The sequence below is a fragment of the Neovison vison genome, chromosome 11 (genome assembly GCF_020171115.1).
Source record: "Neovison vison isolate M4711 chromosome 11, ASM_NN_V1, whole genome shotgun sequence".
Lineage (NCBI taxonomy): Eukaryota > Metazoa > Chordata > Mammalia > Carnivora > Mustelidae > Neogale > Neogale vison.
This window is the reverse complement of record NC_058101.1, coordinates 6,558,095-6,585,625: the sequence shown is the minus strand read 5'-3', so window position 1 is coordinate 6,585,625 and position 27,531 is coordinate 6,558,095. Positions and strand designations below refer to the sequence as shown.

The window sequence follows — 27,531 nt, the reverse complement described above, 5'->3', positions numbered from 1 at the left end:
CATCTAGCTCCCGGGAGGGGGACGTGCCGGAGAGGGTGTGAAGGCTTCACCGACGGGACTGTCTCACTTTGCCCCGTGTCTCCCCCAGTCCGCCGCTCCGGGGCTGCTTCCTCGCAAATACATGGGTAACACCCAGTAAAACACTTTGCTGAGTGCTGTGATCTGTTCTAGCAAATCAGAGAAACGGAGGTGTGGGTGCGGGGAACCCCGATTCGGAGCAGGTGGGTTGGAAGCCCGGGTGGTCCAGCCACCCGCCTGCATCTCAAGTGGGGGACAGTCTTGGGGGGCTGAACCCTGGAGCCGGAGACTCTGGCACTGACCGCGGGCAGCCGGTGCTAGGATCGAGCGGACTCCTAGGCTGCTGTCGCAGAGAACGGGCGAGTGGGGTTAGGAGACACTCGCACAAATCCCCCAGACTGAGAAAATCGAATCCAGGCCAGTTTCTAACTAGAAGATACCCACTGGCTGAAGAACACGTTTTCCCCCTTTCTTTGTTTGTGGTTACTAATATGCGAGAGAGAAACCTTTCCACAAGTTTTGTAGGGGCCCGAGGTTCTGTTATCCGATGACATTCATCGCTAAGGACGGAACAGTGAGTTCCGGGTCACGAGAGCAACCCCGCCGTGCGCTGGAGTCTGTCCTTTTGTTCTGGCCCTTACACCGCATATTGTACTTGCATGTGCAGGTTTTTTTGGTTTGTTTTTTTAAAGCCGAAAACAGTAAGTATTGCTTATGCACCGGTGAAGATAATGAAAACATAATTACTCCGGCACACTGGTCTGAGCACCGGTTCCTACCTTACAAGGTGCGCATCTTTTTCACATCTGGCCAGAACGGTGTAAAGTGTAACTATGGGAACATTCAAGAATAGTTTATTTCAAAATAGAGTTTACAAGACAGGGTATCTTTTATTAAATTTTCACATAAAAAGAAAAAAGTACACAGGGCACTAATTATAAGCAACACCACAATTAATTGGGCCTCATTCCTCTGTAAAGAAGAGGCAAACAATGTATCATTTTAGTAACATTTTTTCCTGGTCTTTCACTTTCTGTATCCTCTTTTCTTGATTTCTGATCATTGAAGACATTGCTGAAAATGTTGACAAAACAAAGTTAGATTAGCAACATCTACTCCGGTTTAAATTCTATAATGTGCTTCTTAAAAGGTCAGCTTGCTACTATGGAATAAATACATTCTGAGCTCAAGAAGTTCTTAAACATTTCAAAGTAGCATATTTTTGAAAAGACTGATGTTAAAGAGCTAATAAGGGTAAATCTTTACTCTTTCAGTTGTTTTAAGTGAGCATAATTATGACAGCAGTAGTACAACTAACTGGAAGTAAGCCGAACCCCCCAGAAGGACACCACGAGAGACGAGGGTGAGGGTCAGTATTGGGCTCTGCTCCCCCAATTTGCTGACTGAACCCCTCAGAGGTCACCACGGAAAACTGTTTGGTGAGTGTATTCGTGTACAAGCACACACGTGCACACACTTGGCTTTGCACAAATGGAAATATGTGGTATAAGTCGTTCTTATAGAAAAAGTCAGCATTTTCCCAGTTCAACTCTTGTTTTGTTATGACCGCACAGTATTCCATTATACGAATGTACCAACATGTTAGTAAATAAAGTTTTAAGAAGTTGATTTCCGTGCTTCTGACTACGGAGTGAATCCGTCATGGGGATGGCGGTACAGCGCAGGGAACAGAGTGGATGGTTTCGTAATGGCGCCGCGTGGTGGGTGACGGATGGTAGCTACGCTTGTGGCGAGCGCAGCCGAGAGAAGCTGACCACTGCGTTGTGCGCCGAAACGAACATAACATTGTGAGCCACACTTCAGTAGAGAAGTTGCTCTCTCAGTGGGACGACCATAAGGGGAGGGAGGGAAAACTGGATGGGAAGTCGTCAGAGAGGGAGACAAACCATGAGAGACTCTTAACTCCAGGAAACAAGCTGAGGGCTGCTGGGGAGGTGGGTGGGGCTGGGTTAACTGGGTGACGGGCGTTAAGGAGGCACGAGATGTGATGCGCACGGGGTGTGCTACGCAACTGATGAATCGTTGACCACCACCTCTGAAACTAATCATGTACCATAGGTTGGCTACTTCAATTTAAATTAAAAAATTGCTTATTTTCATTTACAAACAAGGCTATTTGTAAACAGGCTTTTGTGTGTTTGTACAATTTTTTTCTTGAATTAATTGCTAAAAGTGGAATTTCTGGGTCAAAGCATATGTACAATTTAAATTTTGATAAAGGCTACCAAAATTCTCTCCAAAATATCTGTTTCATGATTTCCAAGAGACAATGCATCAAATAAAAAGGTCTTTTTATTTTTTAAAAGATACAGTATGTCTCCCATTTGGATCATTACATTCTTACACTGAGTATCTTCTCAGATATATACTCAGAAATGAAATCAAAATGTGAATAAAATGGGGCCAATAAGATAATGCATCCTTTAAAAAAACACAATAAGCTTAAAATCAAATGCTTTTCGTGGTGTACATACACAGGGATCTGGGATTATTAGAAGGGATTTGGAGTTTTCCCTACTAACAATTTGGTATAGTCTTAGCATATTAAAAACATGTGGGCTTTGGAATCAGCAATTGCTGACCAAGCCTCACTCTATTCCTCAGTGTGTGACTTAGAACTTACTGACCGATTGTGATGTGATCTTCAGCTTCCTCCTTTAAAAGGACCTGATAGCAGTACCCACCTCCCAGCACTGTTGGGAGACTCACGTCAAGAAAACTGAAGTCAGGCACAGAGTACAGGGCCTGGCACATAGTAAGTGCTCAATAAACACTAAGCGCAACTGTTACTTTAGATAAGGTTCAATTTACTTGAGAAGGAATTGTCCTTAGAAAAATATTTATTATCCTTCATCCAGCAACTTATACTCCCTAGAGACGGAAAGATGGGCTCAGAATAACAAGTATACTCCAAAATTATTTCTCTCTGACAAAGACTCCTGGATTCATGAATTTATACCAGGAAAACATAAAAAGCGATAGTGCTCGCAAATCCCGGCACATAGCCATAAGCTCCCACCTGCATAGGAACGTCCACTTAGAACTTGTGCCCCTGAAGTTGCCTCCCACCGGCAGAGTACGAAAGTTTCTCATTCACATAGCTTTAGCACGTTTAAAAGTAGTTTCTTCTTTTGTTTAGCGATTCACGTGGTGGCACAGTCTCTTCTCACCTACCCTAATTTAAATCCTGGGGAAGGTGCAATGAGGTTCTTTTGCCTTGTAGCTATCAACTGCAATGTTATCCTGGCTACACACCTCACAGGGACATGGGTGTACACACCAGTGCTTGCATACACACCTCGCAGGGACAAGAAGGACAGTGTGTGGGCAAATCTCGTGTGAAAACTGCTCAAAACTTGTCCTGCTGAGGGCTTGGTCAGCAGCGTTCTCACCCCTATTAGACGACAGAGCAGAGCGAGGCTTAGGTGACCCGCCCGGGGTTGCACAATGAATGCCGGGGTTAGTCGTGGCTAAGACCTGCACAGTTTGGCTGGGGTTTCCGAATTGCTTATTCAGTATCCTCTTCGGCAGCTCTCTAGGTAGGAGGCTTAACCGGAAGGGAAGGTGAGGATTCTTTCGAGCCAGGAAGCTCTGTCTGAAATGTACACAGTACCTTGGTTCTTCATCTGTAAATCTTCTACAAGAGTCTGCAAGCTTTCCAGTCTGTTCTGAAGCTTCCTGCACGTTTTTCCTGTTGTTTCTATTGGCTGAGACTGTGAAGCTATTAGAAAATTGCTTAGATGTGATATTAAAAGTTTATTCGGTATTTTAGAAATCTTCCAATTACAGGTTAAACAAGCTTTCCTTTAAAATAATGGAAACTTTAAGACATAAAAAAAGTGTTTAAATATAGCAATACTAGCTTATATGACTGTTTCAAACTAATCTGATTTATTAGGATTTAATTACATAACATTAAATGGGAAGAATGAGAGGAATACTTTAAATTTAATGATACCTTCTGCATTACGAATTACAGCTTTTCATACCAAACCTGAGTAGTTCCGTTTACGTAGGATTTGGAAGAGAAAGATTTAATACTGACCATGGCAATGATTTTGAATGTGCATGAGACCAAGCGCCCATGTTAGCGACTGAGCCCGGAATGAGGACAGTGTTATAAGCGGGAGAGACGGTGCAGACGCGGACGTGGCCACAGTGACCCTGGAATAATGTGGCGGTGGCAGGTGAAGCGGGCTAGAAGCATGTCGGCTAAACCCTAAGAGGTGTGCTAAGTTTTGCCAGTCTCAAAAAAGACGGACTGGCAATCTTGAAGTTTTAATTTGATCTTAGTCCCTGACTGCTGCGTAATCTTGAGAATATTTTTCTGGTGGCTCATTTTCCTACCAACAAAATACCTTTTCCATATAGATGTTGGTATTGAAGGCAATCATCTAAGAATTAATTTAGTTCAAAAGGATGAAAAACAGTTACTCGGAGGGTTTTCACATAAATAATACATGATGTTTGATGAGTATCTGAAAATAGGAAAAAATGCCATGCTAGTATGTCATCATGAATTAATGATGAGGTGACCAGAAACGTTGTTATATTCCTGCCAAGTCACTGCTCTAGTAGTGAAAGAATTTGCTGCTTTAAAGTTTTTAAAAATACTAAAGGATAACTTAGAAACATAAGAGAGAATGGAGGAGCAAAATGCAGAAAAAAGAGAGTGAAAAAGAAAATGTATTAAAATCTGTGATTAGGTTTTGGTGTTCCTGTTTTGGGGGGAATCTAGAAAGCGTGAGGCAGAGGATTTCTCAAGACTAAGAACTGACTGATCAGTGATGCAACGACTTGCCCCGTTGGTCCCGTGCCAGGCGGAGCGATGCCGGAGAGCACCGGGGAGTCTGCGTGGCCGTCGTGCACGAGAGAAACATCCCAAGTTCAGTCCAACATGTACGTGCGATACCTAGCATCCACTTATCAGTCATGCACTGTAACCTAAATCAAACCACTTTTCTCATCGGTCTTAGCAAACAACAAATGAACTTGAAATTTTGAAAACGAGGACATTTTTGACAAGTCTGTATGAGAGAAACTTGCGCTTACAAAGGCGGAGACGGAAGAGGGCCATGGTTTTAGAGAATGTAAGTAAGAAAAGTCACAGCATTAAAAAAAAAAAAAAGACTCCAAATCTTACAGTAAAATAGGAAGGGAAATTTCGTTACTCATGTCAGAGAAAGAAAGAGAAAATACCCATGTAGAATATTATTTCTTAAGGAGAGAGCGTGAGTGTGTGTGCACACGCACAAGAGCGATTTCATTCAAAAGAAACCCACTTCAGGTACACGGCCTCGTAAGGACACAGGCGAAACCTTACTAATTCTCGTTGTGGAAAAGGACTTTGAACTCACCAGGGTGGAACGTCGGCCTCCTGGGTGGTACCAGACCGCCTTACCTTTAACAGAGTCAGAAGAATGCACCGGCTTCGTGGGTCTGTACAGGGCTGTGGAGCCCACTGAGTCTTCAACCGAACTAGTCAGCAGTGAGTGAACTGGGGACTTCTTCGGAGATGAATGGAATGATCGAGAAGCTGAATTTTTCACAGACGGACTTGCTAAAATTTCACAAGAACAAAAGCAAAAGGAGAGAATTAATTAAAAATAGTATATTAGCACCTCTTAAAAAGTCAAACTTTCATGAGAAAATGTTCCCAAGTGATTGTGGTGAGGAGAGGTCCTGATAAATACCCAAGGCTTCGGGTTCGAACAGCAAAGGAGTAAGACTTGCCCTTGGGGATCCTGAAGCCCAGCTTTAAATGACCTTAATTCCTGAGTGGATTAAATGGATCTGGGAGTATGGAGTTCTTGGTTGTCTAGCACGGATGCTGTCTGGAACAAGGTAACCTCATTCTAGGCCTCAGACTATCTGTATAATTTTTCAAATTTGTCTATCATACAATAAAAATAGCCAGGCATAGAAGGGGGCAAAATGACATGGCAGAAAACCAAGAGAAAAAAAATACAGATCATAGATACGAGTAATAGATGTAGACCCACGAGGTCTGGATAATGGAGGCCCAAGACAGCCACAGATTTCAACAGCATTATTCCAAACCCCAAACAGGCTCTTCTTACCTAAAGAAAACCATGTCTGGACATATCAATAAAAACTGCTAAAAAAAAAAAATCCTCAAAAAACAAACCAAAGACAAAAGCAATCCTAAAGCTGCCAAAAGGGCAAAAAGGACAGATTACATTTAAATGAGCAACAACTAAACTTAGAACAGCCTCCTTAGTAGAAACAGCGGAAGCCAGAAAATAGAATATTTTCAAAGTGAAGGAAAAATGTCCACCTGACATTCTATACTCAACAAAAATATTCTTCAAAGGTGAAAATGAAATAAAGACAAGTTCCGAAAAATGGAAACTGAGAGAAGGTATCACCAGCAGACTTCCATTAAAGGAAAAATTTAAGGCACAAGAATAAAATGATACCAGATAGAAAGGAAAGTGTGAGTATGTGGGTTTGTCTAAATGGATATTAACTGTAAAAATGGTGCAAATTATCCACTGTGGTAGTCACCTGTATAATTAAAATATATATGTGACAACAACTGTATATAATTTGAAAAGACAGAAAATGGAATCAACATGCTCTGAAGTACTCACAGCACAATCAGAAAAGTAAAAGCACTCATTGATCTTCATCTAACAAGGCAAGATATATGCTGCGTTCTCCTGGGTAATTATTAAAACAACAGTGGAAACATGCAAGTGAAGCATTAACTTCAAATAAAGACTATTATTCTTCAAAATACTAGTTTGTAAGAGAGTTCTCATAAATTATGGTTCATTTAAAAATTAAGAATTTTCATTTATTTAAAATTATGTTTTGGGACGCCTGGGTGGCTCAGTGGGTTAAGCCTCTGCCTTTGGCTCAGGTCATGATCTCAGGATCCTGGGATCGAGCCCCACATCGGGCTCTCTGCTCAGCAGGGAGCCTGCTTCCTCCTCTCTCTCTCTGCCTGCCTCTCTGCCTACTTGTGATCTCTGTCAAATAAATAAACAAAATCTTTAAAAAAAAACAAACTATGTTTTGATTTTAGATATAGATTTACAATCTTCTATTAAAAAAAAATAACAAGAAAACGCAGAAACTTATCTTTCTCCGATCTCTTTCACTTCATACCTCAGTTTTCTGTACTTACATTACTACTGGCCAGATTTATAGCTAAACTTTTGGTGAATTACTATCATTTTCAGTTTCACTCTTTCTCATTCGTTTTATTCTCTTCTATAGGAAGACTAATTATACCTTCCAAATCTAATATACTGTCTGTAATTATTTTCATCTTTTTCTGTGTGTAATTTTCTCTAGAGGCCCATCAAGTCTGCGTGATTTCAGTCATGTCTGTCCTACTCACTTTTGCTAGGGTTTTCCCCTGGAATGGTTTTATTTTTCTCTTCCATTTCTCCTCTGTTATGCCATTTTGCTTTTCAACAAATTCTGTTTTCTTTCAACTTCTTCCTTGCCCTCCCTATTTTACAGACAGGATTATATTCTTTGGAAATTATGAAAAGAACCATCTGTCTCCATTCTTTCTTTTCATCCATTCAGTAAGTATTTACTGAGCACCTGCTATATCCCCGGGATGTATCAGGAAACCAAACAGTCGCAGACATTTGCCCTCGCGCAGATTTTGTCTGGCATGTGCTAACGCAGTCATCTTTATGAACAACATAAATTAGTAAGTTACACATTAAAAAATACTAAGTGCGATTAAAAAAAAGACAAAGGGTGAGTGGGAGTCTGGCAGACATCTGTGCGGCGGCTTTAGTGTAGCTGAGGAATCAGCAACACACAAGGAACAGTGGTGTGAAGGCCTTAGGAGAGAGGCCGCCTGTTCTGTTGAAGGGACGGTTCCAGCGAGGATGGAGCAGACCGGGGGGGGCTGGGGCAGGGGGAGGAAACGAGCCTGGCGAGGTAGCGGGGACCGCGAGGTCACGGTAACGCCTGCCTTCCACACTCCGGAAACCGGGGAGCCCCTGGAGCGTGAGGCCAGCCCAGCTTCCATGCGTTCCTGGCCTACTCACCTGTGGACGGGAACGTGAAGCAGCTGGATGGGTCCTCCAAGTCTCCCGTGTGCAATGTGACAGGCTCTCTGCAAGCACAAGGACCGTCAGGCTAACACTCCACTCCACAAACACAGGGCTGAGATGCACGGACAGGACGACGCTAACGCACATGAGAGTGAGAGCTTACAAATAAAAACTAAAGATGCCAGTTTTGATCCTGACTTTCAGAAATCCTACAACGCCCTAAGAGGGAGATCCCAAGTTGCATCATCTTCATGCATTCGGTACCCAGGAACATTTTGCAGAAGAGAAATGTAATAATGTTGGTTATAAGATTCAGTTTTTGTAATATTAGCTATCAAACCCAGTATTTCTCTCAGTGATTCTAAGAGACACAATCTTAGTAACTTATTTTAAAAATTAAAAAAAAAAAAAGACCAAAAAAGGAACCTCTCTTGGCAATAGTAGGATCACTTCACAGAACTCTCAGACTTACTTAAAGCCACAAGTTGGAATAAACCACCCTCTTCTCTGTGGTTTGGGGAACGGTGCAAGAACAGGATGGCAGTAGTTCCCTTGAAGGACGTCTGTGATGTCAACACCGTTTTCACTGTAACACTACCAAGATATGGCCTGCTTTTGAATTTTCAGTCTCTCATAAGTATACAGTGGAGTTTCCCAGAGGCGCCATGATATCTGATGTCACAACAGATTAAATGCAGATGCAGATATGAGCGTCCAGCTGTCTTTTTTTAAAATATTTTATTTATTTGACAGACAGAGACCCCAAGTAGGCAGAGAGGCAGGCAGAGAGAAGGGGAAGCAGGCTCCCTGCTGAGCAGAGAGCCCGATGCGGGACTCCATCCCAGGACCCTGAGATCGTGACCTGAGCGGAAGGCAGCGGCTTAACCCACTGAGCCACCCAGTGCCCCTCCAGCTGCCTTCTATTAAGCCAAACATTAAACTGTAAAACAATGCCTTCTCAACAATTTTTTGTTTGAAAAAATTAGTTTTTAACCTACAATGCCATTATGTTAACATGTAATATACTTAGTTATTTCTAAATGTATATCAAAATGTTTTAATGCTTAATATGAAAACTTATTTTCCAATACTCGGAATAACAGTAGAAATGACCTGTACAAACAAAGTTCTCAGGAATCTTCAATATTGGTGACTACAAAGGGGGCCCGAGACTAACAGGTTTGTTCCTGGCAAGGAAGGCCATGGCTACCCTGTGGAGAGCCTTCACTGTCAGGGCGGCTGCCGGGCAGTAGGCCAGTGGGGGGCTTTGAAGGTCTGGGGGCTGCGATGCCGACATAGTCTGAGGTGTGCTTCAAGCAGATCCATTTGAAGCTGATACACAGAAGGGACGAACGCGCAAGGGACGTTGAAGAGATGCTTAAAACCACCCACACTGAACACTGTCAAGGCCGCCGCAGTGGCCGAATAAGGGACCCAGACGGAACGCAGAGGGGCAGGCCCAGTGGTGGCGGCCACGTCTGTCCGCCTCCGGATACCGAGAACCCGCGAGCGTCCCAGAGACTTGGCAGATGCGAGGACATCAAGGGTCTTTGGGGGGGCAGGAGGCGGGGGGACTGTCACTGGGGAGGGAGAAGACAATGCGACCCGCGCGGCAGACGAGGGCTTTGGAGATGCTGCGCGCGGGGCTGTGTGCGGAGATGAGGGAGTCACCGCGGGCCGGTGCGAGGAAGGAGGCTCCGGGAGCCGGAGAGAGGTCAGGTGAGGAACGGATGGCCCCTACGAGCTGCGGGAGGGGGTCAGGCCCTGCCGACATCGGGACTTCGCCGGTGGCGCTGACGGAAATGTGACCGAGATACACCGGGTTGCTTGCAGCCGCCGATTCTGTTGGAGCCGACCCAGCAGTTCGAGAAGATGTACGGAGAAGCCAAGGGAGTTGAGAACTGCTTCCGAGTTGAAACTAAATCTTATTCATTGAAACTTAATTAGTTGAAACTTCTTAAATTAAATTAAATTAAAATCTTATTAACTGAAACGTATTTAGTTGAAACTAAATCTTATTAGCTTCAACTAGTAAGATTTGGTGACGAGAGAAACGAGGCAGAAGAGAAAGAAGAACCGGAGATAAAGTTAGGATTTAAGCAGAGGCGCTCTGGAAAGCAGGGGCCCTTCGCAGGAACAGCAGATGAGACGGGGGTGGTTTGTGGAATGATGGCCTTTGTTTCACGGCAACCCTTCAAGTTAAATCAACATAGTCCTTATACCCAGAACGGAATAAAAAATTAAAGACACGCGCCTCTGTATGGGGATTTGTGCTTGAGTTACTGAGAGCCTCATCTCTGAGGCATTTTGTGGAGAACTGACTTATTTTGTTAAGTAAAGCAAAGATGCCGCAATGACAGTGAAGTGTTGTAGTGAAACAGCAACTGTTGTATTTTTTCTCCTTCTTTTATGTGTGAAGTTTTTAAATAGCCAATTTACCACAGTAGAGAGTAGTTAAATGCATCTTTAATTTTCTAGTATGTTTCATACTTTTCGGAGCTTCTGTGAAATATCTGAAAACCTCTTCTTCCCAGGGTGCCTGGCAGCTCCGCTGGTTAAGCGTTCGACTCTTGGTTTGGGCTCAGGTCATGATCTGGGGGTCTGGAGATCAACACCCCCAGCACGGGGGAGTCCGCCTTCAGGTTCTCTCTCCCTCCCCCTGCCAGTCCCTGCTTGTTTGTGTGCTCTGTCTCTCAAATAAATAAGATCTTAAAAAAGAAAGAAAGGAAGGAAGGAAGGAAGGAAAGGAGGGAGAGATGGAGGGAGGGAGGGAGGAAAGAAAAGGAAAGAAAGAAAAGAAGGAAGAAAACCTCTTCTTCCCATTTGAACGCAGGAAGGGGCCAGGTCCAGCTTTTCCTCCCTAATCTCTCTCTTTACAAACAATCATTGCTGAAGGAAATAGGTTTTTTGGTCGTAGAAGAACTATAGCAGAGCTTACATATCTTACGGGAGCGGCCCCTCTGTGCCCCATGCCTAGAATTGTGCTCTTCCCCAGGGAGCTCAGTCCAGGTACACAGACGTGCTCACGCACCTGAGCTCAGGAACCAGCAAGAGCAGAGTTCTGACTCCCCTGTTCACAAAGCTACATGACTCTGGCAAGCTGGGTAAGCAATCTGAGTCTTCATTTCTAGTCCATATATGGATATAATAATGCCTAAGCCAAAAACTAAGTCAGAGAGACTAAATGAAATAAGCCCCAAAAGATCCAGAAAATGTAAAAAATAAAAATGTGCCATAGATAGCTGTAGATATTACTAATAGGTTCTATACCTTGGTGAGAAGAAAATCAAAATTCATTAAAGAGAAGGATCTAGTTTAGAAAGATTCAAGTTCGTTGTATATATTGACAAAGCAGTAGAGACAGTAAGAAAATATTGATAATACTGTCTTTGTTATATATATCTATATCTATATCAATATATATATAGATCTATATCGATATAGATATATATAACTGTCTTCATTCATTCACTAAACAAATGTTTATCAAACAACTACTCTGTGCTCTGTGTCAGACAATACGGCTGATACTGGAGATAGAGCAACGAATTAGGCTCCACCCAGCTGGATTTAAACAGAATTCATTTTCATAGTCTTACGACATGAGAAAGGCTCTGATCTTTTTTTTTTTTTTTCAGGTGGTGAAATAGAAAAGATAAAAGTAAGTTTTTTCCCAGGCAATCAATAAACAGATGTTAAAACTGTAAGCCCATGTCTGTCTTGCCCACTGTTCTTTGGACCTAGCCTGGAGGGTGGCACATCGTGGGGGTCCAACCAACTATCGAATTAATAAGTAAGTAGTAGAAACGGGGACTCCCGTATAGTCAGGGGCTGGTAAGATCATTTCTCACCTGCTGAGGGTATCACTGGATTTGCTGCCTTCAGTGGAGTCCCTTAATGAGTTGTTGCTTCTGTCGGCAGAAGTGTGGGAGAAACGAAGAGTACACGGTGTTATTTTTACTTAGCGATGAAACTATGTTGTTCCTCTGAACCCTGCTTTTACACCAACGCAGATTCAAGAGTGAGCCTGGGGCGCTGGCTCTTCCAGGCGGTAAAACATGTAAAGAAGAGCTTGAAGACGAAAGGAATGGACTCCTTTTGGGAGCCAGGAGCAGTTTGTTTTGGTTAGAGCGCACTGTGGGAGTCAAGCGGGCTGGCGACAAGTTGGGGAGGGGCTGCAGGGGCAGACTGAGAGACGGGGCCTAATGCAGCAGAGGGCGAGGAGCTGATGAAGACCCGAGAGCCACGTTCTTCTTGTCTTACATGGATAACAGATCAGTATTAGCTTTTTTCCTCCTTGGCTAAAAAAAAAGAGGTTGTCTCTGTTGAGGGGTTATGGATTTCATTTCTTTATGCTCTTTTTAGGATCTCATTGTAAAATTTAGCTCTTCAATTACTGAGGAAAATAGGATTGATCTCTGCAGGGTTCTTAAAATCCTGTACTGGAGGTTGTTAGACTTTCCTTCCAGACTACCTTCCTCTCAAAAGTTAGGTAAACCATTGTAAATGAGTATAAAATGTAGGGAAAAAAATCTTCCATTTATGGTATGGTATACCATGTAAATATCTTCCTATGGGTAAACAGCAGCAAAATTTAAAATAAACCAAAAAAATTCCTGTTGATTTCTAGAAATACATTACACTGTATGTATATATACTGAAATCTGATTTAGTTTTAGTTAATGTAACAGCTTGCTTTCAATGCCCAAATGCCCATCGATTCCCATGTAAACTGTCCAGACTTCCTAAATTACCTGGAAACATAAAAAAATTATTTGACAATTAATTAGATCAGAATCTCAGATTCTTCTTACCTATGGCATATCTCTAATCTCAGGCTTGATTCAGTTTTGCAACCTCTTTCTCTAACATCTCTGTATAAATATAATTCTCAGTTAATTATACAAAGAACAATTTCCAGATTCTGTGTATTTTTAGAACAATCAATTGCTCTTGAAAGCACAACAGCAGATTTTAGGCCTCCAAGCAAATTTTGCAGAAGGCTGTCCCTGGAATTCATCAGCTCAGAAATGCTTTCACAAACTCTTAAAAGCTTTAAGCTGAGTTTAGGCTTTGGTGACAAGGTCATTTGTAGAATTATAGCAAATTAACATGCATTCTTTAAAGGCAGGGACCAAATATATTCATGAATATATTCACGTTCGATACAATCCAATATAATTTAGGCCCACATTTAGTGGCTAAAGTGATGGAAATCACCTGATCAAGAAATCACAGTCATCTTTGTGGAATGATTAGTGCTGGGAGCCTGGGCTTCAACTTTTACTTTTGGTTTTGCCTCTTTGCTTCATAGGAGAAGACAATACAATCTATGCCTAAATTAACTCCTCTGTCAAATGAGCTTAATAATAAATACTGCCCTGCCTCACAAGGCATGTATGTTGCTTTGCACATACATGTATTCCTCCGTGGTCTGGCCAATGGAATGTTTCTGACATGTGATTCAGAGAATGCAATGTTATGCTAGGTAACTGGGCTGTGCTTATTATTTTACTATTACTACTAATAATAGTATTAATAAATATCAAATAAATCCAGCTAATATTTAACTACTTCAGGTTAACATAGACTAATTAAACATCTTAAAAAACTGGAGATTGCTTATATGTAAGTATTATTTTAGAAAGTATTACTTTTAGATATTTGTCTTATAACCAGAAAATGAATATTACAAAAGATTGTTGTAATACTAATGGCTAGTATACAATTAATATTATTATACCAAAAATATAGTTTACTGTGTTAAAATGCTTTCAATTAATCTAATAATAATACACAGTAGAATTTTGAAACAGTATTTGAAAAGAACATGAGAATCTCATTGATTTCTGCAGGTAATACAGGGACGGGTGGGAGAACTGGCGGAAATCTTTTTCAGGTGTGACCTTCTATTCATTTGGTATATGTCACTGGCATGAATCTCTAGAGAACCATGGACTTTCCTATTAGATTATATCTGGAGAGTCATGTAGTCCTCACGGGTTTAGTTTAGCTCCACCATCGAAATGGGTGGCTGCAGGTAACTCAATCTTTTGAAACTTGTTTTTCTCCTTTTTAAGATGGGAATAACAGCTCCTGCCCTGTCTGGTTTCAAACAGTTGTTATGGTAATCAAATAAGACTGTGCATGTGAAATCTGTCGGGAACTATAAATTCCTACTCGATGTAACTTTGGGTAACACCTTGCTTTGATGACTTCCTTCTGGACAGAATAATAACTATATCATTTGCTCTTGATGTCACGTTGCTTGACTTCTGTTTCACTCCTTCCACTTTCATGTTGTTTTTTCTGGTGAGGTCAGATACTCTTCGAAGTTAAACGTGCACCTCCCACAGGGAACCCCGGGAGAGAAGCTCTCCCATCCTGCATCCCCCCCAAGCCTTACACAGCCACGTAGGAGACTCCCAGGGACGGTGTTCTCCCTTCCTCCTCGGGCTTGCCCAGCGGCACAGCTGGCTCCTCGTTGATCACACTTCTCAGCTCTTGGAGAAGCTGTTTCAGGTCCCTTGTTGGATCTTCCTTCAATGTGGTGGGTTTCATAGAGTGCTGTATTAAAACAATGTACAATACAAACACCTTAGGTTTTTTTAAGATTCAGATGCTGTTTCCTATTGTAAAATTAATTCAGCTGGTAAGTAAAAATTATGGAAGAGAAAGAAGGAAAAACAAAAATCACCTGTGATCTTACTACTCAGGGATAATCAATAATAACTCACTAATAATCAACACAGTGTTACATTTAATTTGTAAGTGTGTGTATACTTCTTTATATATCCATATTAATAAATTAGAGGATACACACATAGGCTCAAACTATACATGGCAATTTTAAAATCATTTTTAAAGAAATGTTAACAATGTAGTATGGATAGTGCACTGTGTCATTAAATATTTACAACTATGTCCAGGCAAAATAATTCCAATACTTTTTAAGGGCTGAATTTTATAAAGCTACAGAACTTTAGAAGTAAGGAACTCCTTAGAGATGAATTAATTAACCCCCCCCCCGGCATTATACTTATGAGGAAAGAGACACTCAATATTTTCAAATTGCGTTAGTTGGTATTTGAGAATAATTTTAAATGATTTTCAGATATATAAGTATTCCCTGATGAATATTTATAATATAATAAAAATTATAGATGTTCCCAAAAGGCGCCTCAAAAGGGGAAACCAACTGATAGTTAGCCATTGCTCTGGAGAGCAGGTGGTCTTAGTTGGAGGACACTCATGGCTAGAAAGTCATCAATCACCATCAAGCTATTTCAGCTGAAGGTTTAACTTTTTTAAGTTAACATTAGTTTAACTCCAATGTAGAGTTAAACCTGCCATATATGTTGGTTGTTGAATGAATATTGGTTTTGCTTTTCTAGGATCTATGCCAAATAAGTATTGATGCTATTGTATGACCCTCACATTCCCCTTTCTTTCCTAACCCTGCAGACATACCACAGGTAACATGCAGCTGAACATGTCAAGAGTTCTGATTGACTGAGAAAGAGATCACAAGTAGGCAGAGAGGCAGAGAGAGAGGGAGAAGCAAGCTCCCCATTGAGCAGAGAGCACGATACAGAGCTCCATCCCAGGACCCTGGGATCATGACCTGAGCCGAAGACAGATGCTTTAACCCACTGAGCCACTGAGGCGCCCCCAGTAGCTTGCCTTTTTTCTGGAACCCTTATTTAAAAAATCTCTAGGGAAACCCAAAGACAAAAGGGGAGAGAAAACAAGGACATCAGAGTACATTTTAGCCTTCGACACCTAAAGCTACAGCAATCAGCGCGGAGTCTAGCTCCTAGCCAGATAAATACAACGCCCTCACCCTGAAGTTCTATTTATCTCAGTTCTTTTTACCCAGTACATCATGTTCAGCTTTCAACAAAAAATTAAACTCATACTAAAAAGATTTAAAAAAACGCAGCTGAAGAGACAGAGCCAGCATCAGAACTAGACTCAGATGTGGTAGAGATTCTGGAACTATTAGACTAGGAGTTTCATTATGATTAATATACTAAAGGTTCTGATGGAAAAAGTGGACGACATGCAAAAACAGATCATGTGAGCAGAAAAACTGAAATTCTAGGACAGAATCAAAAGGAAATTCTAGAAAAAAATTGAAAAGAAATGAAGAAGACCTTTGATAGGCTTATCAGTAGGCTGGACATGACCATGAAAGTAATCAGGGAGCTTGAAGAAATTTTTTTTTTTTAAGATTTGTTCATTTTAGAGAGAATAAGAGAGAGAGTGAGAGAAAGTGAGAGTGTGCGCAAGAGAGCATGTGAGCAGGGAGGGGCAGAGGGGCAGGACGATGGAGGAAGTATCTGAACCAGACTCTTCACCGAGTGTAGAGCCCGACACAGGGCCCAATCCCATAATCACGAGGTTGTGACCAGAGCTGAGACCAAGAGTCGGTGCTCAACTGACTGAGCCACCCAGGGGCCCCTGCTTGAGTAAGTGTTAATGGAAACTTCTAAAACTGAAATGCAAAGAGAAAAAAAATTAAGAAGATGGACCAGAAAGTTGAAGAACTGTGGGACCTAAGAGGTGTAACATACACATGCTGGGGGTACCACAAGGAAAAGCGAGAAAGAAATAGAACAAAGATAGATGTAATAATGGCTGAGAATTTTCCAAGATTAATGACAGAACAGATCCGGGAACCCCATGATACATCAAACAATGCAGACACTAAAAACAACCTCCCCGTAGGCCTATCATATTCAAACTGCAGAAAATCAAAGACAAAAGTTTTTTTTAAAGAAGTCAGAGGGAGAAAACAGAGTATTACATCTGACTTCTCTTCAGAAACCACACGAGCAAGAAGAGACTTGAGTAAAGTATTTAAAATATTGAGATAAAACCTCCCCACCGATCTAGAACTATACCCTGAAAAATTATCTTTCAGAAGTGAAGGAGAAATAAGATTCTCAAACAAATAGAAATTGAGGGAATTTGTTGTCAGCAGATCTACCTTGTAAGAAGTGTTAAAAGAAGTTCTTCAGAGGGGAAGAAAATGATATAGGTCGGAAACTCAGATTTACATAAAGAGAGGAAGATCCTTAGAGAAAGAATAAAAGAAGGTAAAATAAAGAACTTTCTTTTAATTGCTCTAACAATAGTCTGTTCAAATAATAATAGGAATAATGCATCCAATTATGTACATATAATATTATAATAATATACACAAAATATATGTGTATATACACATGCTTAGGGATAAGTGAAATGAATGACCACCTTGATACAAGGGACAAGGAGGAGGAAATAGGACTATTTTGTTATTATAAGGTCCCTGTACGACCCATGACATGTAGTGTCATTTCAAAGTGGACTGGGATTAGTTGTAAATATATACTGCAAACTCTAGGACAACCACTAAAAAGGAAAAAAGGAAATATAATTTATATGTTAAGAAGAGAGAGAAAATAACATTTTTTAAAGGTTTTATTTATTTATTTCACAGAGACAGACACAGGGAGAAAGGGGGCACAAACAGGGGGAGTGGGAGAGGGAGAAGCAGGCTCCCTGCTGAGTGGGGAGCCCAAGGCAAGGCTTGATCCCAGGACCCTGGGATCATGACCTGAGCTGAAGGCAGATGCTTAACAACTGAGCTACCCAGGTGCCCCCTAACATTCTATTTTAAAATGCTCAATTAAAACCACAAAAGGCAGAAAAAGAGTAAAAGACAAAAATAGGAATAAGAACAAAAACAATGACAAGAAAATAGTAACAAACATGATATTAACCTAGTTACATGAGGAAGGAGTTTAAATATCAATACTCCAAATATACTGATTAAAAGACAGGGATTGTCAGGATGCAACAAAAAACGGGACTGACTATATGTTGTCAGAAACCTACTTTACAAATAAAGACACATATAGATTAAAAGTAAGGAGATGGAGAAAGGAATATCATGCTAATACTAATAAAAAGAAAGCTGGAGTAGCTACATCAATTGCAGACAGAGCAAGCTTCTGAGCAAGGAAAAGAGGGCCATTATATAGTGATAAAGGGATCAATTCTCCAAGAAGATATAACAATCCTTAATGTGTATGCACTTAGCAGAAGGGCATCAAAATGCGCGAGGCGAAAACTGATGAAACTGCAAGGAGAAGAAGATGAATCCACTATTACAGCCAACCACACTTCCGTAACTCTCTGTCAACAATGGACAAATTCAGCAGGCAGAGAGTCAGCAAAGACAGAGCCAAACTGAACAGCACTTTCAGTCGATTGGAATAATTAACATGTATAGACTACTTCATCCAAAAAATAGCAGAGCACGTACTCTGACGTTTATATGGAACATTCCTCAAGATAGAACACATTTTGGGCTACAAGTACACATGAACAATTTTTAAAGAATAAAAATCATACAATGTCTACTCTAGGAGTACACATAGAATTGAACTTGAAACCAATAACAAAAAGAGAGTTGGGGGCCCCTGGGTGGCTCAGTTGTTAAATGTCTGCCTTCAGCTCGGGTCATGATCCTGGAGTCCCTGGACTGAGTTCCACGTCGGGCTCCCAGCTCAGCAGGGAGTCTGCTTCACCCTATACCCTCACCCCACTTGTGTTCTCTCTTCCTCTCTCTCTCAAAAAAAAAAAAAGGTTGGAAAATTCCTAAATGATTGGAGATAAACCAGTACACTCCTGAATAATGCACGAACCAAAAAAGAAACATGATCTCGGGGTCCTGGGATTGAGCCTCATGTCCTGCCCCTAGCCCAGTGGGGAGTCTGCTTCTGCCTCTCCCTCTCCCCCCTGCTTGTGTGCATGTGCTCTGTCAAATATATAAATCATTAAAAAATAATCATCCCAGAAGTTACAGTTATTCAAAAAGAAAAGAAATAAAAGGTATACAGATTGGCAAAGGAAGAATTAAAACTGTCTTTCTTCACAAATGATAGGACCCTTTATGTAGATAATCTCAGAGAATCAACAACAACAACAAAACTCCTGGAACAAATAAGAGATCATTGCAAAGTGGCAGGATACAAGATTATTATGTAAAACTCAATTGCTTTCCCACATATCAGCAATGAAAAACTGGAATTTAAGAATTAAAAACAGTATACCATTTATATTAGTACCCAAAGTGTAAATACTTAGGTATGAATCTAACAAAATATGTACAAGATTTATATGAGTAACATTATAAAATTCAGACATAAAAATCAAAGAGCTAAATAAGTGGAGAGATATTGCATATTCATGGATAAGACTCACTCTTGTTAAGATGTTAGTTCTTTCCAATCTGATTTATGAATTCAATGCAATCCCAACCAAAATCCCAGTAATTTTTAAGTTTTGAGGATCCTGGCAAGTTGATTGTACAGTTCATATGGAAAGGCAAAAAAGCCCAGAATAGCAAATACAATATTAATGGAGAACAAAGTTGGACAACTGACAAGAGCCCACTTCAAGACCTACCATGATAAGACAACGCGGCACTGGTAAAAGATGAATTAAATAAATCAAAGGAACAGGATCAAGAGCCAGACACAAATATAGGCAACTGATCCTTAACGAACAGCAAAGGCAACTCAATGGAGAAATGGTGCAACAACCGGACATCCACATGCAAAACACAACACAACACAACACAACACAACAAATGTAGATGCAGACCATACATCTGGATGCCTATGGGAGCTTTATTCATAACTGCTAAAACTCAGATGCTTTCAAGATGTCCTTTACTAGGTGAGTGGATAGACAAACTGTGGTACATCCTGCCATGAGATATTATTCGGTGACAAGAAGAAATGAGCTGTTAATTCATGACAAGACATGGAACTGTGCAAGCATATTACTAAGTGAAAGCAGCCACTGTGAAAGCACCACATCTTAAATGATTCCTATACTCTGACATTCTGGAAAAGGCAAAACTGTGGAGACAGCTAAAAGATCACCGGTTATCAGGGGTTCAGAGGAAGGAAGGGAGTGATGATTAGGTGAGAAACAAGGCCCTTGTAGGGTGGTAAAAGTACTGCTAGTGATACTGTAATTGTGTATACACGTGATGATACACTTGTCAAAACCCACAGAACGTACAACACAAGGGGAAACTCCAATATAATCCACGGACTTTAGTTAATAATAATGTATCAATATTAGCTCATCCTTTGTGATACATGCACAGTAATGAAAGATGTGAATGACACGGGAAACTGTAGGGTGGGGGCAAAGGGAGTCTACGGAAGCTCTCTACAGCTTCTGTTCAGTTTTTCTGTAAATCAAAAACTACTGTAGAAATATCAAGTCTATTCATTTAAGAGGAAAAAAGAGATGAGGGCTTTGGAAGCAAAACAACAACAAAGAGTCATGTTAATTCACACATTCAGCGGCAGGATGTGACTCAAGAGGGACTGTTATGCCACACCATTCCCATCACCATGTTACCACTGCACCGGCAAAATCAGTAGTTTGTTTTTGTTTTGATATGTATGTTATTTGTTTATAATGAATCTGTACATTTTTCCATGTTTATTGGGTATTGGCATTTATTTGTGAATTTTGTATCTATAAAATTTGCATCTTCAGTATAATTGTCTTTTAAAGAATATACTATTTTCATCCAGATATATAAAAACTCTCTATATGATAGATAGTAGCCCTTTATTCAAAATATTTTTTAGTTTGTGGTTTCCTTTTAATTTTGTTTAAGGTGGTGTTTTGTAACTTGTTTAAGTCATAGTATTTGTTTTATTTAGTCAAAACTATCAATCTTCTAAGGTTTATACACCTTACAATATTTATATTGATTCATTTTTAATACACTAATTCATATGGAAATATTTTGATTTACAATGTGAGCAAAGTACTTCTTAAAATTAGAAAACAGCTGGGAAGTGAAAAATTCTAAAACATTGTTTATGTATGACTCTTTTCTGGCTAGTAAAGAAATAACTAAACATAGATCCTGAAGTTACCAGATCTCATTAAAGAATCATGTTCTCTCTCACCCCAATCTTTTGACTCTTAGGATACACATTAAGGCTATTTCTAGAAGATACACATTTTCAAGTTAAAACTTCCGCAAGCTTTTTGTTTCAAGGAAAGGATATAAGCTTATGTTCTTCACTTAAACTTTAGGTTGATTTTGTGATTGAAGTAGTCTCCTATTACATTGTGACTCTGAAATCATTTTATGTTAGACTTGTTGCCAAAATGAATCCTAAATTATATCTCTAATGCACCTCTATCTTCTCCAAATATGGTTCTCCCTAATGGCCTTAGTCCATTACAGGCAAATATATGAGTTATGATGTAAGATAAGTAATGTCTAAGGAGACTATGTGCTTCTCAACTGGCCCTATCTCCATTCTCCAAAGATAGAAGATAAATGGAAAAGCTAAAAATAAAAGCTTGATCTCACTCAGTTTGAATTAGACTATTCTATTTTGAGAATGTCTGACCAAGTCTATCTCTTATACTTACATTTCTGCTAGAAGACTATAATAAAAGTGGAATAGAAATATACTACTTGGAATATAAATATATTATTTACATTGCATATTGAGAAGGGGTGAGTAGGAAACAAGACAAACATAAGTGTTGCTAAAAATCTTGCCCACGTTGTAGATATGTTGGTGGCAAACAGCAAGCATAGCTAATACACGTTGCATATAATACATGGGCATAGATTCTGATATATAAATAAAGCAAACTATATTGTCCTGGAAATACTTTATTTTTATGTGCAAAATAACCTTTATCTGAAACATTAAAATTCTTATGTCAAGATACCAAGTACATGTGTGACTTTTTGTGTGTATGTGTGTGTAGGATATATACATGTATGGAACACCATATAACTTCAGGCAGATAATCTATTTACGTCATGAACTATTTTAATTTTTTTTTTTTTTTTATAAAGAGCATTTAGCAGTGTAGTGTAGGGAAGCAGTACAGAGTAATGATTAAGAACATAGGACTAGGGGCGCCTGGGTGGCTCAGTTGTTAGCGGCTGCCTTTGGCTCAATGCATGATCCCAGGGTCCTGGGATCAAACCCCCGCATCAGGCTCCCTGCTCAGCGGGAGGCCTGCTTCTCCCTTCCCACTCCTTCTGCTTGTGTTCCCTCTCTTGCTCTGTCTCTCTCTGCCAAATAAATAAATAAAATCTTAAAAAAAAAAAAAAACAACAACACAGGATCTAGACTTAGGCTGCCTTGGTTAAGTCTTGGCATTACTCTGTTTGGGGTTTTTTTGAACTCTATGTACATCACTTCGCTTTTCCAAGCCTCAGTTTCTGCATCTGTGAAATAGGTATGGTAACAGCACTTCCCTTATGTGGCAGTAATGCTTTGAACAGCACCTGGGTTCAGTACATAGCAGCTATGGTTAGGATTACGGAACCAGCAGACTACAGTCTAACCAGGTAAGCGAAGGAGCAATGGGGAACAATGCGAAAGGTAGTATTCTGCTTCTCAGCACGATACTCTAACTGGAGCCCCACGGAAAGGACACTAAGGAATTATAAGGATAAAGAGGAAAAAAGAGAGAACGTTAGATGAGTACGGATAATGAAATTTTAGGAAATGGAAAGCAAATGCATAATCTCTGTAACATCAAGCAGAACAAAGAAAGCTGAAAAGGAGCTGCGCAGACCAGACGCAGCCACCAAGAAGCCAGCTGCTCTGCAGGAGAGCATTCCAGAAAGGCTCAGGAACTGGAGACCTCAAGTATTTCTGAAGGCCAAGGTGGGACAAAGAGCAGACAAATGGGAGGGTGGGCTAAAAGTCTCCTGGAGAAGCTGTTAGACTCCCCGGTAACCACTCATTCTTCTCCCCTAGATGAATTTCGAAGCTTCATTTCTGCACGAGCTTGAAGCAGAGCTCCAACACCCCTTTAGGCTCCAAAGAGGTGTTCGGTGGAGCAAGGGTAAGGCTGCAGCTGGAAACGCGAGCCTTAAGTGAGACGCGCAGATGGACAGGCGCCCGCCTCCCCGCCCCGCCGCCTCTCGGAATACTGGCAGCTGATTTACATCTGTAAGTCAGCAGGAGCGAATCCCTCTTTAGGAGAACTCACAGGACCAAGAAAAAAGACCGACAGGTAATTTTTTGGTCCCTCAATAAAAAAGCAATGCTTAACCATTTACCGGTTGACAAATCCTGTCAATTTTACTAAGACCTTGTAAGCAGCTTTTTAGGGACTCAATCTCAAATATGAATGAAGAGCCAATGACCACTATACTTTGAAGGAAAGTCTTCAACATGAATGACAGATAGCAAAACAGAAAAAATGAGTTTGAAAAAAACATCAATGATTCAGGTGACAGGAGAAATCACTGAAAAACTAAAGTTATTATTTTTTTAAAGATTTTATTTATTTATTTGACAGAGATCACAAGTAGGCAGAGAGGCAGGCAGAGAGAGAGAGGGGGAAGCAGGCTTCCCGCTGAGCAGACAGCCCAATGCAGGCTCCATCCCAGGACCCTGGGATCATGACCTGAGCCAAAGGCAGAGGCTTTACCCACTGAGCCACCCAGGTGCCCCTATAGTTATTATCTTTAAACAGAAATGAGAAAGTATTACATCACAAAGGAACAGAAAACTATATAAAGAGAAAAGGGCTCCTGAAAAAAAAAATATATATATATATATGAAATCATACCGTATGATAAATAGAAAAAAAAATCAGTGGATGTTTAGAAGACAGAGTTTAAGAAATTTCCTCAAAGGTGGAAGTAAAAGATGAGGAGATAAACACGGAAGTCAGAATTAAAGATTAACTAGAGAGGCTCAAGAGGTCTCATTCTAAAAAGAACTGAGGAAAATGGAGGGAGAAAATGATCAAATAAATGACACAAGAAAATTTCGGAGAACAAAAGAATGCAAGAGCCGGCTAAGTACCCAGCACAATAAAGAAAAAGACCCCCAGCAGGGATCATCTTGAACCGAATGCATGAGGCATAAAGAAAAGACCCTACAAACTTTAAGAAAAAGAACAAGAACCAGGCACAGACAAAGGCCCTGGAGTCAAAATGGCACCATAGCAACAAAATTTTGAGCATCAGTCACATGAAAGTGAAGAATAATGGTACTTTCAAGACATGCAAAGGTTTAAAACACTCGAAGGATGAAATGCTCCCTTTCAGTTAGCCTCTGCATCATATGCTGCACCAAAAGAAAGAAACTAAGAAAGGGAATTAAAACTTAAAAAAACAAAACAAACAAACAAACAAACAAACAAAAAACAGAAAAAAAGGTGAAGGGAATCCTCGGGGTTGTGAGAGAAGGTAAATCCAAGAAGGCAACCATGTGGCAAGCCTTGAGAGTGACCATTCCAGATCAGAACAGGAACTCGGAAGGCTCTAAATAAGTACCATCTATGTGCATAATATATGAACAAGGAACTAATAAAATAGTGATTACTTTGCTCGTACTAAAATAAATTTTGCAGTCATTTTTCAGAGAATGTTTGAGGGGTAATTAGTTCTAGATATCTAGAAAACAAACCAAAGTAAAATGAGATAATTATTAAATTTAAGGGCAAAAAGGAAATACAGTCACAGTTCACTGTACAATTCAGCTAGAGAACAATATTTACATTGTCAGTAATCAGAGCAATGCAATTTAACCAGATGTATGAAATGATTATATAGGGGGAATATGCAAAGAAAAGAATGGTGTGTGTGTGTGCATGTTATGTGTGGTTAAAAGAGAGGTAAATTTTTATATTCTGTAGCATAGATTTGTAGTTAATATCTAAAACTCTATGAGCAAAGAGAAGCAGTAGAAGAGTTATTTTTCCAGTAGTGGTTGAATGACTCTTCTGTTCAGAAATTCACTAGGAAAGCATACACATAAAATTTTTAAATCCGCCTGACATTAAAGAGCTCTCAACATAGTAAAGAACGATGGGCCCAAGTCTGGAACAGAAGAATCCAGACAAGGGGGCATTTGAAAACATCTTCTCTAGAGGTATTCATCAATTCTAGAAGAACCAGCCGAGGGAGGCTGGGAAGACGAGATGACCTTTTGGCAGAATCAAGAAGTTAAAGGGATAAAAACTGGAAATCTACCAAAGAGGTGCACTATAAACCACCTGCTGAACCTCAGGCTTCAGGATAAGAACCTTAATCTGAATCGTCTCAATCCTCCAGTGAGTTAAGGTGACACGGGATTGTTGGTGTCTTTGCTTTAGCTGCCAGCCAGAAGCTAACGGACATCCTCTATCAAGAAAAAATAATGTCACCTAGAAATCAAAATTATCTAATTTTCCATAGTCCATGTCCAGAACTCAATTATTTAGAAAGGAAGCAAAGAATTGAAAAATGGACTAAAGACCGTAACTGACACTTCAACCAAAGAAGATATATAGATGTCACATAAGCATATAGAGAGCTGTTCCAGAGCATACTCCATTAGAGAAATGCAACACAAAATGAGATACTATTATGCTCTTATTAGAATGGCCAAAACCCAGCACAAAGACAACACCAAATACTGGCCGGGATGTGGCACCGCAGGGACTCTCATTTATTGCTGGTGGAGGTGCAAAGTGGCACAGCCACCGTGGGATGCGGTTCAGCAGTTTCTTACAAAACTCAGCACACTCTTATCGTAGGACCAGCAATCACGCTCCTTGATACTTAGCCGAGGAAGCTGAGAACACAGGTCTGCACACAAAGCTGCACGTAAACGTCTATAGGAGGTTTATTCATAATTACAAAAGCTTGGAAGCAACCAAGATGCCCTTCAGTAGCAGAACGAATAAACAAAACTGTGGTACATCCAGACAGTAGAATATTAGTCAGCATTAAGATGAGCTGCCAAGCCATGATAAGGCATGGAGGAACTTTCAGTGCATAGTACTGAGTGAAAGAAGTCAATCTTCAAAAGCTTCACTGTATGATTCTAACTATATGACATTCTGGAAAAGCCACAACAGATCAGTGGTGTCAGGGCGGAAGTGAATGGGAGGGATAAATAAGAAAAGCTTGGGCTTTGAGGGCAGTAAAAATACTTTGTATAATATAACAATGGATATTATGTCATTATACATTCATCCAAACCCGTAAAATACACAACACTGAGAGTGAACCTCAACACGAACTATGGACTTTAAGTAATGCTAGTATGTCGATTAGATCCATCCTTGGTAGCAAACATACCATTCAGTGAGTGATGGTGGTAAAAGGGAGGCTGTACACATGTGGGGAAATCTCTGTACCTTTCTCTCGATTTTGTTGTGAACCTAAAACTACTCTTAAAAAAAAAAAAAGAAAGTTTTGGGAAATCAAGAAAGCAAAGAGACTGGACGACATGACTGAAAATCAAGAGAAACAAAGAGTCACAGGCCCGTAGGGGATTCAGATCACGGAGTTATCACACACCAATCTAAAAAAGTGATATTTTAGTAGAAGTACCAGAAGGAAACAAGAGAATGGGGCAGAAAAAATAGTTGAGAAGGTAAGGGATAAAAATTTTCTAAAATTAATGAAAGATATCAATCCATACATCTACTAAGATCAGTGAGCCTCCAGAAAGATAAATACAAAGACCACAGCTAGGCACATCACAGTCAAACTGCTATAAACTAAAACAATGAGGAAGTCCTAAAAGTGGTCAGAGAGGGGCGCCTGGGTAGCTCAGATGGTTAAGTGTCTGACTCTTGGTTTCAGCCCAGGTCATGATCTCAGGTGCTGGGCTCAAGCCCTGTGGCATACTCCAAGCTCACCGCAGGGTCCGCCTCCTATGTCTCTCATCCTATGCCCTCCCCTAGCTTGCACGCTCTCTCTCAAATAAATAAGTAAAAAAAAAAAAAAAAAAGTGGCCAGAGAAAATACTACCTCCAAAGAAGCAACGGGAAGACTTAAAAATGATTTACCAGTAGAAACAATAGAATCCAGAATACGACGTTTTACAATGAATTCAAGTCACTCACCCATTAAACAATATTTATGGAGTATCTACTCTATGCTAGACACTGTTGTAGGTACTTTAGGATAGCATCAATGAATAAAACGAAGAATGCACGTTACTTTTATTGTATAAAATTATATAGTAAACGTTTTTAAGAGAAGAAATTGTACAAAGTATGCCTGGCAGTCTATTTAGGAAATACAGTTCATTTTTGTTTTTAGAATTACTTCAAGTTTTGATTCAAGAGACATGACTGGCACTTTCTCAGTCATGAATGATATCCTTTATAATCAAGTACAGTTTATTTCTGCACAATTAGACACACCTCCTAAGGTGGTTTTTGGGTAATAAAAAGTTGTTTCATTTCAGAGCTGATGTTTCCAGATGACCCTAGAGGTCTTCTAGTCCAGACTCTTCATTAGCGATGCACAGAGCAAGGCACAATATATTCGGCTTTCCAAGGTCACACGAGCAGTGAGACACCCACAACGGCTTCTGGTCAAATGTTCTTTGCTGTTGTTTATTTGGAGTTTGGTTTGTGGGGTTATTTG

General features: G+C 40.3%; 1 protein-coding gene across 1 annotated transcript in view; it reads right to left on the bottom strand.

Moving 5' to 3' along the window:
* Positions 1–1,015: 1,015 nt before the first annotated feature.
* The window catches only part of CCDC158 (coiled-coil domain containing 158), a 78,578-nt gene continuing 52,062 nt past the window's right edge, over positions 1,016–27,531 (bottom strand). Inside the window, exons 17-23 of the mRNA XM_044224078.1 lie at positions 14,491–14,651; positions 12,899–12,958; positions 11,936–11,995; positions 8,079–8,146; positions 5,441–5,599; positions 3,653–3,760; positions 1,016–1,092 (exon numbers count right to left, since the gene is read on the bottom strand). Coding sequence (XP_044080013.1) covers positions 1,016–1,092; positions 3,653–3,760; positions 5,441–5,599; positions 8,079–8,146; positions 11,936–11,995; positions 12,899–12,958; positions 14,491–14,651 — 693 coding nt within the window. The remainder of the gene's footprint in view (positions 1,093–3,652; positions 3,761–5,440; positions 5,600–8,078; positions 8,147–11,935; positions 11,996–12,898; positions 12,959–14,490; positions 14,652–27,531) is intronic.